Raw genomic sequence first — 12,125 nt, 5'->3', positions numbered from 1 at the left:
CCCCCCATGGCCTACTGCGGGAGAACATGCGGCTGCCGTAGGCTGGTCCCCACAGGCTGCTCTGCTGCCCTCTCCCTTCGGGAAGCTGGCTGGCTCCTCTGAAGGCTGGTGGGGCATGGCAGCCCACATGGGGGGAGTGCTAGTGGGAACTTGTTTGGGGTTTAGTAACGTTTGCCCTGGTCTAGCACAGGCTTTCTCCCTCTGATCATTTTGTGTTTGCTTCTTCTGCACTGAATGTTATTTATCGCTGCTGAAACTAGAGTCCAGGTATAGTATGAGAAATAGTGGATCCAGAAATAGACGTTGTGTGATCAGGTTTTCAGAAGGGCAGCTGCATTTCAACTGTCCATGTTACCACTGCCCCGGGCCTGAGTTCTTGGCGTCCGTGGGCACCTGTTGAAAATGGAATTGGAACTCCCAACCTGGGAATTCAAGATTTCCTCTTTCACGCCACCTAAACCCCCACTTACATAGGAATTCAGGAAACTGGCACATGGCTTCCAGAGTAGTTGTGGAATCATCACAATCTAGACTTTGTGAGAATGAAAGGCATCATGTAATTTCTGACAACCCCCTGGCAGTGTTCTCGTGGTTCCAGGCGGGCGGGGTGGCACCGTCTCACCACGTGCTGGAGAAGCGAGTGCTCTCTTTTCACTCCCTTCAGGTCCTTCAGTGTCTAGTGGCAGCTCCACTGGAGAGCCCTTCTCAGACTGTGTGAAACATTTTGTAGAAATAGTGTTATTAAAACATCAAGTTCACGTTCCTGTAACAGCTCGTTTTTCCCCTAATTTGCTATAGGGCACATGTGCTCACCAGAGAGAGGGAGATGGGGAGGGGGTGAGAAGGCACCTCCCCGCAAGGGGGATAACGATGCCACAATCCATCCTCCTCTTGGGATTGTGGGCACACAAACACCCAGCATGTCTATCAAGCCACGAGTCTGGGTCTCAAACTGCCTGGCCATCCATGTGGGATCTAGACACCTTAACTACCACACCACCGGCTGGCTCCCAGCAGTTCAAAGGTTATTTCTTGGAGCCATTTGACACATGAAGAGTCATAATAGAAGCCATCAGAGCTGGCTGTTTGCTTCCATGACAGTGGTGTGGGCAGCAGTAACCTCCCCTAGTTGGGGCACCATGCTGTGAGGCCAGTTTCAGAGGATCCAGGATCGTCCCCTTCCTTGGATTCCAGGCCCCCTGCCTTGAAGGGTGTGTCTGCAGGGTTGTGAGACGGTATTCCCTCGAGACCACCTGTGCTTGGTGCGGCATAGGTCCCGTCCGTCATCGTTTTGTCTCTGTACCAGACTGGCACTGACAGGCCACATGGTAGTGTGTTTTCTAGATACAGATTTTGATATAAGATCTAATAAAGTACCATCCCAGTGATTCCTCTGCCACGTGGTGGCTTATTTGTACAGGTTGGTGGAGCTGCCACCTAAGAGGCTCTCGAGGCCCTCAGGACCCTCAGTGGACCCTTAGGGCCAGACACTTGGCACCCAGGTTGTCTGCATAGCTTTAGGCCTGTGGGAGGCAGGTGTTCTGGACTGTAACCAGTTTCCTGCTAGGTAGTGGCTGGGATCCTGGCTGTGGGGTCACTCAGAGGGCACTCTTCTGGAACATTCTTCAGGCCCTTGGAAAGACTCAACACTGTTTAAGAGGGTCCCAGCGGTGGCAAGAGTTCTCCCATCCCACATCACTTGCGCCTGTACTAGGAGGCTCCCAGCTGGGAGAATGGATGGATGATGCTAGTGGCGAGACAGGCGTGGCATCCTGTCTCCCTCCCCCTTCCCCACCCCGGGGCCCAGGACATCAGCCTGTGTCCGGCAGCATCACCCCCATGCAGCCAGGCTCCCGCTGCCTTTTCCTTTGTCAGGGCCAGGTCCATCTTCAGAGGCCTTCCTAGACCTCCAGGTCCCTGAGGTAGGCAGCCTAGAACACAGGCCCTGTGAGCCTGAGGGCAAGGGCCAGAGCTGAACCTCAGCTGGTGCCTCCGGAGAGCTGGCAGGGGTCGGTCTCTCTAAGTGATATTCATCTCTCCAAAAGTTCTCAAGGCCACATATGAGGGAACTTCTAAAAGTTCATGGGGAAAATGTAATTAAAGTTATGAGTTTGTTTTGGTACCCAAAATCTCCAATGAAATCGTTTTTTCATAAGCGTTTTCCACAAACTTTTTGAAGACCCTGTCTACAGGATCTTTATACCTGAGCTCAAGGAAATACTGATCCCAGGGCTATCACAGGGAGTGCTTCCTGGTGGGGACGTTACTCAGGGGTCAGCAAGCAGTTGAAGGGGCGCCCCCCAGCCAAAGCAAGGCCAAAGTGGCCATGAGAACACGACAGAACTGAACAATAGAAAGCCCATGCACCCGTGGTGGTTCCTGAGGAAAGATTGCCTTGTCTGTCTGTTGGTGCCGGTGACCAGTTTCTTGTGAAAACAGAAAATGCAAAGGGGAGGACTGATTCCCCAGCTTCTCCACAAATCGACAGTAATTCCGGCCAGTGGTTCCCGAATCACTGCAATCCACCCAGTACCGCTGGAAATGGGGACAGGGAGCTGGGGAGCCTTCCTGTCTCTGTGTTGACTAGAAGTAAGTTGGACAGCCCCATGGGAGCCACCAACTATGTCCATAGGAGTCACTGTCCCCTCAAAAAGTCATAAGCAGAGGGAGGGAAGAGCAGGGTCTATTCTAGAATAGAGGGGATAAGACATCTAACACCCAAAGGAGTTCCTGGTTTAAACAGCTACCAATGTCATGATGGGGATGACTTGGAAGGCACAGGATAACAGGAATCGCACCCGTGTCCATGGGTTCTTACTGGGCAGGGAAATACCCAGAAGCCCCAGCAGGGCAGCTCCAAGGTCAAGTTCTGGGTGCCCACCTGTCCTGGTGGCCATAGCTGGCTGCCTGGGAGCTTCGTCTCTCTCTAGGCCTCTGTCAGCCTAAGATCTCTCCTGGAGAGGAAGTAGGATGACCTGTCCATGACACTTCCTGTCCTCCAGTAGCTAGGTCTGAGGGTCCATCCAGCACCTACCCTAGATCCAACTGTGTGCACCTGGGGTCCACCTGGGCCCAGGCTTTGGGGTTGCACAGCCCAGCCAGCACCAGGGGGCGCCCTCAGCCCGTGCTCTGAGAGCCACACTCTGCCTGCCCAAGTGGGGCCAGGTACCTGCCGCTAGCTTCCCTCCCAGCCACGCTGACCCTCTGCCCAACCTGCACTTTGGCCCCAACTTCCTCTTGGCCTGGTGTCCCCTCACTGCCCTCTACACTCAGTCTGGCCTGTTCAGGTTCTCGCTGGTTTCCCTTGGTGACCTCTAGGTCCTCAGCATAGAGTTTATAGGCAGGCTGGAGAAGGGCTGAGGAACTTTGGGGCATGGGGTCCCTTGGAATCCTCCTTTCCTCATCAGGCCTATGGCTGCCCCCAAAGAAGTCCTTCCCTGAATGGGGTGAGGCACTAGGAGATACCAGTTATCTGGAACCAAAACCGTAGCAGCCTCCCTATCCAGAAACAAGAGGCTCCCCTCACCTGGAAGGTGAGTTTAAGAACAGCAAGTTTCCTGGAAGCCAGAGTAAAGGTTTCCATAGTCCTGCAGCTGGAACCCTCAACCCAGGCTCCCCTCCTGGCTGCCTCACAAGATCAGAGGATGAGACCCGAAGGGTAGTGGAGAGGAGGAAAGGCAGCACAGGGAAGGCACAGGCAGCTCTGTGCCACAGGCCAACTCCTCCTCCAGGAAGCCTTCCTTTTGTTCTGCTAGACCTGTGAACTTGGGAGGAGCTGGTGTCTGGCCCACCCTGGGTCCTCGATGCCCCAATCAGCCAAGGGTCAGCTAAGTCTTAGGAGCCACTGCCAGGGGCAGGGGTCACCATGTGGCCCCAAGAGGTTGCCAGGCAGTGGAAGAGGAGAGGAGGTGACCAGGAGCAGGAGTGTGGCCACTAGTCCTGAGGTCTGGTTTAAACAAGGGGCCCAGGTGAGAATTTTGCTTCTGTAGGGCCCTGGAAGGGGCACTTCCCATACCCCAGTCGACTGGACAGGCAGATGCCAGGGGATGGGAGAAGAGGGAGAGGCCTCAGAACCAACCACAAGTACCTAGACATGAGCCCCACAGGGGACCCTTCTATGAATATGGACTCAAGCCAGAGACCTGGGCTGGAAACCCCTGGAGAGCACGTGACGGGGCAGCCAGAGGGGACCAGCGCCTGTGTTTGGGGACCACACAGAGGCTGCTGCTGGCATGGCCTGCTAGCGGTCCCTCCCTCCCCTGGAGGGCACATATGACAGAACCTGTCTTTGACACGCAGTGAGAGCACGCAGCTGCCCCGAATCCCAGAGCAATAGAAGGCACGAAAGCGGGGAGCCAGAATCAGAACCAGTCGTCTCTCTTTTATTTTTTTAGAAAGTCTGCTGGGTTAACAAAATCACATCTGCCGGTTTGGGCCTACACCTTTGGCCACCAAGTGGCTGGGCCCTGAGAAGAGGCTGCCCTGAGCCACCACCGTGCTGGCTAGCCGGTTGGCGAGCAAGGGACAGCCACCCAACTCAGGGCCCATTAACAGTACAAAAAGTAACAAAGCTGACTTCACGGCCTTCTCTCCCAAGCTGTGAAAGGTAGCAGTCCAGGCTATAAAAGTCTAGAAGCATTGCGTAAGAAGTGTTAAGTCTACAGCAAATACATCTTGTAAAAACTCAATAAATTATATATATAGATATATATAAACTTGGAACATCTAATAACATCTGAACCTGCACGCAGGGCCAGCCCCTCCCTGGACACTGCCTCCCCGCCTGGAACTTGCAGCAATTAGAATTTGTATGAAAATACTAGCTTGCTTTGAAATTCAAAAAAATAAATCTCCTAAAGAAAAAAATCCTATAGAAATCTAATTCCCCTGCAAAAAGAAGGCCAAAGGAAATAAAATATCCTCACTGGAAACACCTCCAAATATTAATGACCTTTTAGACCTGAAGGGGGCCAGCTTCGGCCTTGGGATATAATCTGGACATACATTCCTGCAATCCGTCTAAATGTGACATCAACTTTCTCAGCTGTTAATAAGTTAAAACTTAAAACTCTGCCACGTGGCTGGCTAAATACTAAGTGCGGGGCGGGGGCCAGGACAAGGGTGATAAATAGCTTTACAAATATACAGGTCCAGGTACAATTTTTAAAACAAAACTGCAGTGACAGAAAAGCCCCTTGCTCCTCTGCCTTTTTTTGCATTTTGTCTCAACAGCAAGTCCCCCATGAGGACCTCCTCCCACCAGGGCAACCCCTTGCCTCCTGCACCCCCAGGATCCCATGCCTCCGTTGTACCAGCCTCTTCTTCCATATAGTTATTTATATATATGTATGTATGTATATCATATACACAGCATCTATTTATATAAATGTACACTCGTTTCTGGAATGAACCTTTTGGACAGAAGTTAAAGGCTCCCACCTTCAGGTACCCGTAATTTCAGCCTCTGAGGGGCAGGGTGGCTAGTGGGGAGGCCTGGAGGAGAGGAGCTGCCCACTCACCCCCAAGCACAAGATGCCACTCAGGCGGGAGGCTCGCCCCATGGGGGTTTCCCTGCAGGCTCAGCTTTGGGCACTGGGAGGGGCCAGGGCCCACCCGGACACCAGAGCCTGGCCCACTCTGTGATGCTCCCTGTGGAGTGGCAGTGAGGCCGACAGGCCCGAGCCAAGGCATTCTGGCCCAGCCCCCTGCCCCAAGGGGTCTCACGGGGTGAGTCCCCTTACATTCGACATTTGGTCTCCCCAGAAGAAAAGCCCTTCGGTGCTGCTGACCCTGGAGATTGTTGTACAGCAGTGCAGACACCCCGGGGTCCTCACCCTCGAGGGCCATAAGGCTCTCACGCACACGCACAGGCACACAGATATGAAGCTCCGTCCGTCGGTCTGTCCATCTGCAGCAGGTCTGGGGCCCAGGCTGACTGCATGCAACAGCAGCGGCAGCAGCAGAGTCGGCTGGGGTCTGCTCTCACATTAGGGGGGCTCGGCCTGCAGGACCAGTGACCCTTCATGTCCTTGGGCCCCCGCTGCTGGGTGGGGCCGGAGGCAGCAGGTCATGGGTAAACACGGAGTCATCCCCCGAGGAGCTGGAGCTGGGGGTGTCCTGGCCTCCCGGGGAGTACTGCTCAAAGGGCACCGACAAGTCCAGGTATTCCTACGGCAGGCAAGTGGGCGATCAGTGCTGTGCCCTCCAAGTCCCGTCCCACCCCAAAGTGCTCCCAGGACTGCCTCGTGTCAAAAGGCAGAGCGACCGAGTAGGGGCCCACACTCACATCTGTGGACGTCACGGTGAGGATGCGATCCAGATCCTCCACCAGCTGCTTGAAGGTGGGCCGCTGCGACGGTACGGCGTGCCAGCATTCCCGCATGATCATGTACCTGGTGGGGAGGGGGCTCAGGGCAGGCTCTAGGCCCATGCCCACCATGCCAGCCCGAGCCTGCTTCCTCTCAGCTGCCCACCCCTTGCCCAGCCAGAGCTGAGGCGACAATGGGAACCATACCCCGTTGGGCCTGGTAGAGGGGGTCCAGGAACGCCACACTCACAGGTCGTGTGTGCAGTTGGCCGGCTTATCCATGCGGTGGCCCTCCTTCAGCAGCTTAAAGAGCTCCTCCACTGGGATGCCAGGATATGGTGAACCCCCCAGCGTGAAGATCTCCCACAGCAGGACCCCGAAGGACCAACTGTGGGGGTAGGCAAGGACAGGCCATCCTGTGATCCCAGGCCCATTCCCTCAGCAGTCACCACCCCAGAACAAATGCCACCTATGGGCTAGGTGAGGGCACCAGGAGGAGCAGGGCCAGGGGACTGTGAGGACCACACGCACAGGGACACATACACGTCACTCTGGTGGGTATAGACTCGGTCGAACAAGGCCTCGGGTGCCATCCATTTCACAGGCAGCCGGCCCTAGGGCACAGGAGGGAGGTATTGGCTGCCGCCCGGCCTCGGGCTCAGCCCACCTCATCCTCCCCACCCACCCCCAGGGCCAAGCTCACATTGGTGGTCTTCTTATAGTAGTCAAGGTTGTGCACGTCGCGGGCAAGGCCGAAATCTGCGATCTTCATCACGTTGTCCTCTGTCACCAGCACATTGCGGGCAGCCAGGTCCCTGTGGATGCACTGGGGGGCACGGGGATTACGGCTGAGACTGGCCAGCCCCATCACTGCTCTGTGGACTGCCCTGACCCCTACGGTTCCAGAAGGCTTGTCACCCACACGGGCCACCCACTGTGCCTTCACACCCAGCTCACCTTCTGGGAGGCTAGGTACTCCATGCCCCGGGCCACCTGGTAGGCACAGGACACCAGGTCCTTGAAGGTGAGCTGCTCCTCAGGCAGTTTGCAGGTGTCGAAGGAGTAGTCCATGCCCGGAGGCCGCCGTGCCCGCAGGTACTCCCTCAGATTGCCCTTGGCCGCATACTCCACCAGCACGTACAGGGGCCCTGCGGGCACGGGCGCCTCAGTGGGGACGCTGGGCCCTGCGGGGGCTGCCCCCACCCCGCCTGACGGAGATGCGCCTACCGCCCTGCGTGCAGGCCCCCAGCAGGTTGATGATGTTCTTGTGCTTGCCGATCATCTTCATCATCTCCATCTCGGACACCAGGTCTGACAGGTCCTTGTCGGTGGCATCGTCTGTGCAGGAAGAGGGGCTGTCAGATGGTGGTGACCCCAGTCCCACCAGGTGCCCCTTGCTCCCTCCCTCCTCACCTTTCAGCATCTTCACAGCCACAGTGACGGGCTTAGCAGCACGCTCCTTGTCGATGCCAATGGCCTCTGCCATGACCACCTGGCCAAAGCAGCCCTCCCCGAGAGGCTTGCCTAGGGTCAACCTGGTGGCAGGAGGGAAGGGGCCATGAGTGTGCTAGCCAGTCTGCTCAAGGGCCCACTTCCTCACTTCCGCCCAGCTGGGAGTCACTTTGCTGCCTCAGCCCCAGCCTAGCCCTGAAGGCCCAGCACCACCACCTCTGGGAAGCCTCCACACTTGCCCTGCGCCCCTGCTGGTGAGGACGAGAAGCGGCACTCTTGGCCTCTCGCCCTGTGCCATGCCCTTCAGAGACCTTAAGGGCATAGGTCCTCACCCTGTACCCCACCTCAGTAGCATTTCCATGGGGCCCCAGACCACCTCAAATATCTGCCGCATCTTTTATGGCTCTACACTCCCACCAGACTCTGAGCTGAAGCCACCCCTACCAAAACCCCTGCCAGGTCCCTGGCCTCCTCTGCACATGCCATCCCTCACCACCACTAACCGGGCCCGGGAGAGCTCCCACTTGGGATCAGCAGGCAGCTCAAGCTCAGAGACGTTGGCCAGCGTGGGGCCCTCTCCGGAGGACAGCCGGGCAATGCGGACCAGTGGCGTGTTGGAGTTCATCGACGAATTGGACTCCAAGGATACCTGCTTGGGTCAGCAGGGGCAGGTTGGTGCCTCACTACGAGGGATAAGGGGTGGAGTGGGGACTGGGTGGTAGGGGTGCAGGCCCCAGGGACAGCAAAGCCGAGGCTATGCAGGGCAGGACACTGAACCGAAAGGGGGTGTTCTGATCTCCACAGTGTTGACTGGTAACCTGGGCTCTGCATGGTGACAGCCCACCCAGTGACAGAGAAATCATCCCAGGCAGGCCCCAGGTGTCCCTGAGTTCGAGAGCCCGGGACGACGGCGGGCCCGTGGGGGTCCAAGGGGGTGGGCAGACAGGCAGCTCGGAACCTGGTATCTACTTTCTGTTACCTGTCGCTTGAGCGGGAAACGGGAGACCTTGTGCACGGTGGGTGAGCCCAGGCCCTTCTTGGGGGGGCTGCGCAGGCGGCAGAGCGTCACGGCTGCCACCACCAGGATGAAGAGGAAGAAGCCCACCCCATAGCTGAGGATGCCTGCGTACACACTGCCAGCCTCGTCAGCCTCCACCAGATCCTCCTCAACTGCAAAGACATGGGCATTGGGGCCTGGCCCAGCCTCTCGGCAGCCCCCAGGGCTGTCTGGGCAGAGCCGCAGGAACCACCAGGGGCAGGGATGGGGGCTCAGCCTCCCTGGGGAGGTCAGAGCTGGGTGGGTTTGAGGCCAGTTCCCCCACTCAGCTTGAGGGTCCTATGATGAGAAATGACTGTGCGTCAGCAGGGGCCAGACCCAGGAGAGAAGGAGCCCAGCGGAGCCAGCAGCACCCATACCGCCACCCAGGTGCCTAGGAGATGCCAAAGCCGCCCACAGGGCTGTGTGAGCCTGACTGGCCTCCCCAGGACCAAGACAGGGCCGGGCTGGCTGTGTTCCTGCGCCAAGCACAGGGCCGGGTGTGGGCTCCGTCCTTCGGCTTTGGCATGTCCAAGTCAGCACCCCTACAGGACAGGTGCAGAGCGAGCAGTAGCAGAACCAGTACCTGGCAGCACCACCAGCCACGCAGAGTGATGAGAAAACCCGATAGAATTGCCCGCCAGGCAGGTGTACTCCCCCGCGTCCTCAAAGGTGACATTGCGCAAGGACAGAACCTCTAGCTCCTTGTCAGTGGTGTTAGCGCCCGCCGTCTACAAAGAGAGAACAGAGAGCGATAGGCCAGCGCCAGCACCTCCCACGGGCACTGCAGCAGAGTCCACGCAGCGACGATCTGGCCAGGCTGCAAGGAAAACGCCGCCGCCGCCACCATCATCACCACCACCTCGGCCACCGCCTCGGCCGCCGCCTCAGCCGTGGGGCCCGGAGCCCTCCGCCTCCTGCGTCCGCACCGAGCCCGAAGCCAGTCCCTCCACCGGCGAGTCCTCTGTCCCAGGGGAGCGTCAGGCGGCGGACAGCATGGTACTGCACAGAGGCAGCATGCGAGGTTAGTGCAGAGGTGAGGGGTGCAGACAGGACAGAAAGACGGACAGGCTGACAGTGAGCAGGCAGTGGAGCCAGTCGTGGGAAAGGCAGAGGTGACCTCAGCAACACCACGGGACTCAGCCCTGGCAGGTACTGAGAACCTTCTAAAACTACACAGGGGGCGTGGGGAGGGCGGTCAGCACAGGCCACGGGGCTCGACAGGGGAGTCACAGCAGAAGCTTGAGCTGCCAGTATTGCCAAGGAGGCCGGGAATGGAGTGTGAGCATGGGGTGGGGATCGAGCAGGGTGGGGGCGTGCAGGCGGCGTGCTGGAGGGCGGGCGCATGGCCAGGGCGATGGAGCTGGAGCTCGGCGTGCCAGGCAGGCGTGGGACAGAGTTGTTACCTGCTTGGGGCCCATGAACACGCAGCCAAAAGGCCTTCTCAGCCACGCCTATGAAATTGGTGGCTCGACAGAGGTACTCGCCCCCATCCCGCTCCGACACATTGGCCAGGCGGAGGCGTGCGTCGGCCTCCACATTCTCACTGATCCAGGACTGCGGGGACAAGAGACCCGGCTCAGGCACACCCCCGAGGCAGCCTTGGCCAGGTACAAGCAGGATGAGGCAGGATGTGGGAGACCCACCCCCCTCCCAAGGAACGGATCGGGGCTGGGCTGCATCAACCAGGAAGGCTGCCTGGAAGAGGTGTAGAGGCACCTCATGGCGGTATTTCACAGGATGCCTTCTCCGTGTCCACCCCCAAGAACCCAGAGCCCAGACTCCTCCAAGAGCCCTTCCAGCCCCCACCTGCCCACTCTGGGGGTCCTGGCTGGGCTAACCACACATAAGCTCTCATAAGCAGCAAGAGGAAGGCAGCAGCCCAGGGGGCCTACAGCCTCCCCCAGCCGGGACTGGCCTCCTGCTCACGTCCCAGCGCCTGCTCCCCACCCCACCAGACCATCTTGTCTCTGAGCAGATGTTTTTCTTTGGACTTCAAGTGTCGCAACCATCCCGACCCAGTAGCCCCCACCCCTGTAGCTGTGGGAACAAAGCTAGGGCTGCGGGAGGCGGGCCGGGCATTCTGCACACAGATAATCAGGGCCAGCTCCAGAGCAGCTATTCTGTCCTCTGGGTTCAGAGGGGAGGGAGGGGACTCAGCTGCCATCCTCCTGCTCCAGGCCACCATTCTGTCACCTGAACACAAGCCTACCCCAGGGAGGCCTTCTGCAGGCCTAGCTCCAAGCTGTAGGGCTTTGATGGGGAGAAGCCAACCCTCAGAGCAGACAGGAAAACAGGTCCCACCTCGGGGCTGCTTGCTGCCTGCAGCCCGGAGCAGGGCCAGACTACCGAGACTCGGCCCCCTACTCTCTGGGCGCAGAACGCCACACTTCTTCCCCAGCCGAGGGAGACCCGGGGCCCAGGAAGCCCCAGCCTGTCCCAGGTCCAACCTGCGGCAGCACCCACCTTGAGCACGGTGACGTAGGGCGTGCCGTCGGGGCCCACCTTGCTGCCGTTCACCTCCACATGCTTGAGCCACTGGATGTGGGGCTGGGCGTCACTGTACACCTTGCAGTGGAACTCCACGTCGCTGCCCAGCACTGCCGTCTGGTTGGCCGGCAGCCCCGCCTGCAGGATGGGCCGGTGCGGAGAGCGCTCTGTAGGGCAAACGGGGGCTCAGGGACCGCTCTGGGGTGTGCCGCCACCCCACTACGCCCCCACCCGCAGCGCTGGCCCTCACCCAGCACGTCCAGCGTGTACGTCTGCTGAATGCTGCCGAACTTGTTCTCCACCACACAGGTGTAGTTGCCGCGGTCCGAGGGCACCACGCTCTCCATGACCAGGCTCCACTGCTGGTGCCGTAGCTGCAGGATGAGATGCACGCACTGCCGGACCCACCCTCACCCCACTTCTTCCAGGTCGAGGCCCTTCCCCCGCCCCCTGGCCTAGCCTCGCCCCCGACCCCAGGCCTACCTTGATGCCCCCTATGCGATGCTCCCCACGGAACTCTTTGCCATTCTTCAGCCAGGAGATGGAGGGAGTGGGGTTGCCAGCAGCCGGACAGCGGAAACGAACTGTGTTGGCGGCTGGGACTGGCACAGCCAGCAGCTTCTTGTCCATCCGCTCAGGCCGAGTCCAGTAAGGGGCCCCTGCCGGCCAGAGGTGCTCTTAAGGGCCATAACCGAGGTGGGAAGCAGAGGCCCACCTGACCTGACCCCTTCCCAAAACTGCTCCTGCCCACCCTGCAGCCTGTCCTCCTCCCATACAGTGTGTCAGCCTCTGCCGGACCCCTGCAGCCTGTCCTCCTCCCGTACAGTGTGTCCGCCTCTG

The 12,125-nt window shown here is 58.8% G+C and overlaps 1 protein-coding gene across 1 annotated transcript in view; it reads right to left on the bottom strand.

Annotated features, from left to right (window-relative positions):
- Positions 1 to 4,361: 4,361 nt before the first annotated feature.
- FGFR3 (fibroblast growth factor receptor 3) overlaps positions 4,362 to 12,125 on the bottom strand; it is a gene marked incomplete at its 5' end in the record, with an annotated part of 18,333 nt that continues 10,569 nt past the window's right edge. The window contains 14 exon segments of the mRNA XM_014589498.1: positions 4,362 to 6,168; positions 6,287 to 6,392; positions 6,558 to 6,695; positions 6,851 to 6,921; positions 7,011 to 7,133; positions 7,265 to 7,455; positions 7,535 to 7,645; positions 7,721 to 7,842; positions 8,263 to 8,408; positions 8,733 to 8,929; positions 10,202 to 10,352; positions 11,262 to 11,452; positions 11,536 to 11,659; positions 11,769 to 11,944. Coding sequence (XP_014444984.1) covers positions 6,022 to 6,168; positions 6,287 to 6,392; positions 6,558 to 6,695; positions 6,851 to 6,921; positions 7,011 to 7,133; positions 7,265 to 7,455; positions 7,535 to 7,645; positions 7,721 to 7,842; positions 8,263 to 8,408; positions 8,733 to 8,929; positions 10,202 to 10,352; positions 11,262 to 11,452; positions 11,536 to 11,659; positions 11,769 to 11,944 — 1,994 coding nt within the window.

The sequence above is a fragment of the Tupaia chinensis genome, unplaced genomic scaffold (genome assembly GCF_000334495.1).
Source record: "Tupaia chinensis unplaced genomic scaffold, TupChi_1.0 Scaffold000360_1, whole genome shotgun sequence".
NCBI lineage: Eukaryota > Metazoa > Chordata > Mammalia > Scandentia > Tupaiidae > Tupaia > Tupaia belangeri.
This window is presented reverse-complemented; position numbering and strand designations above follow the sequence as displayed.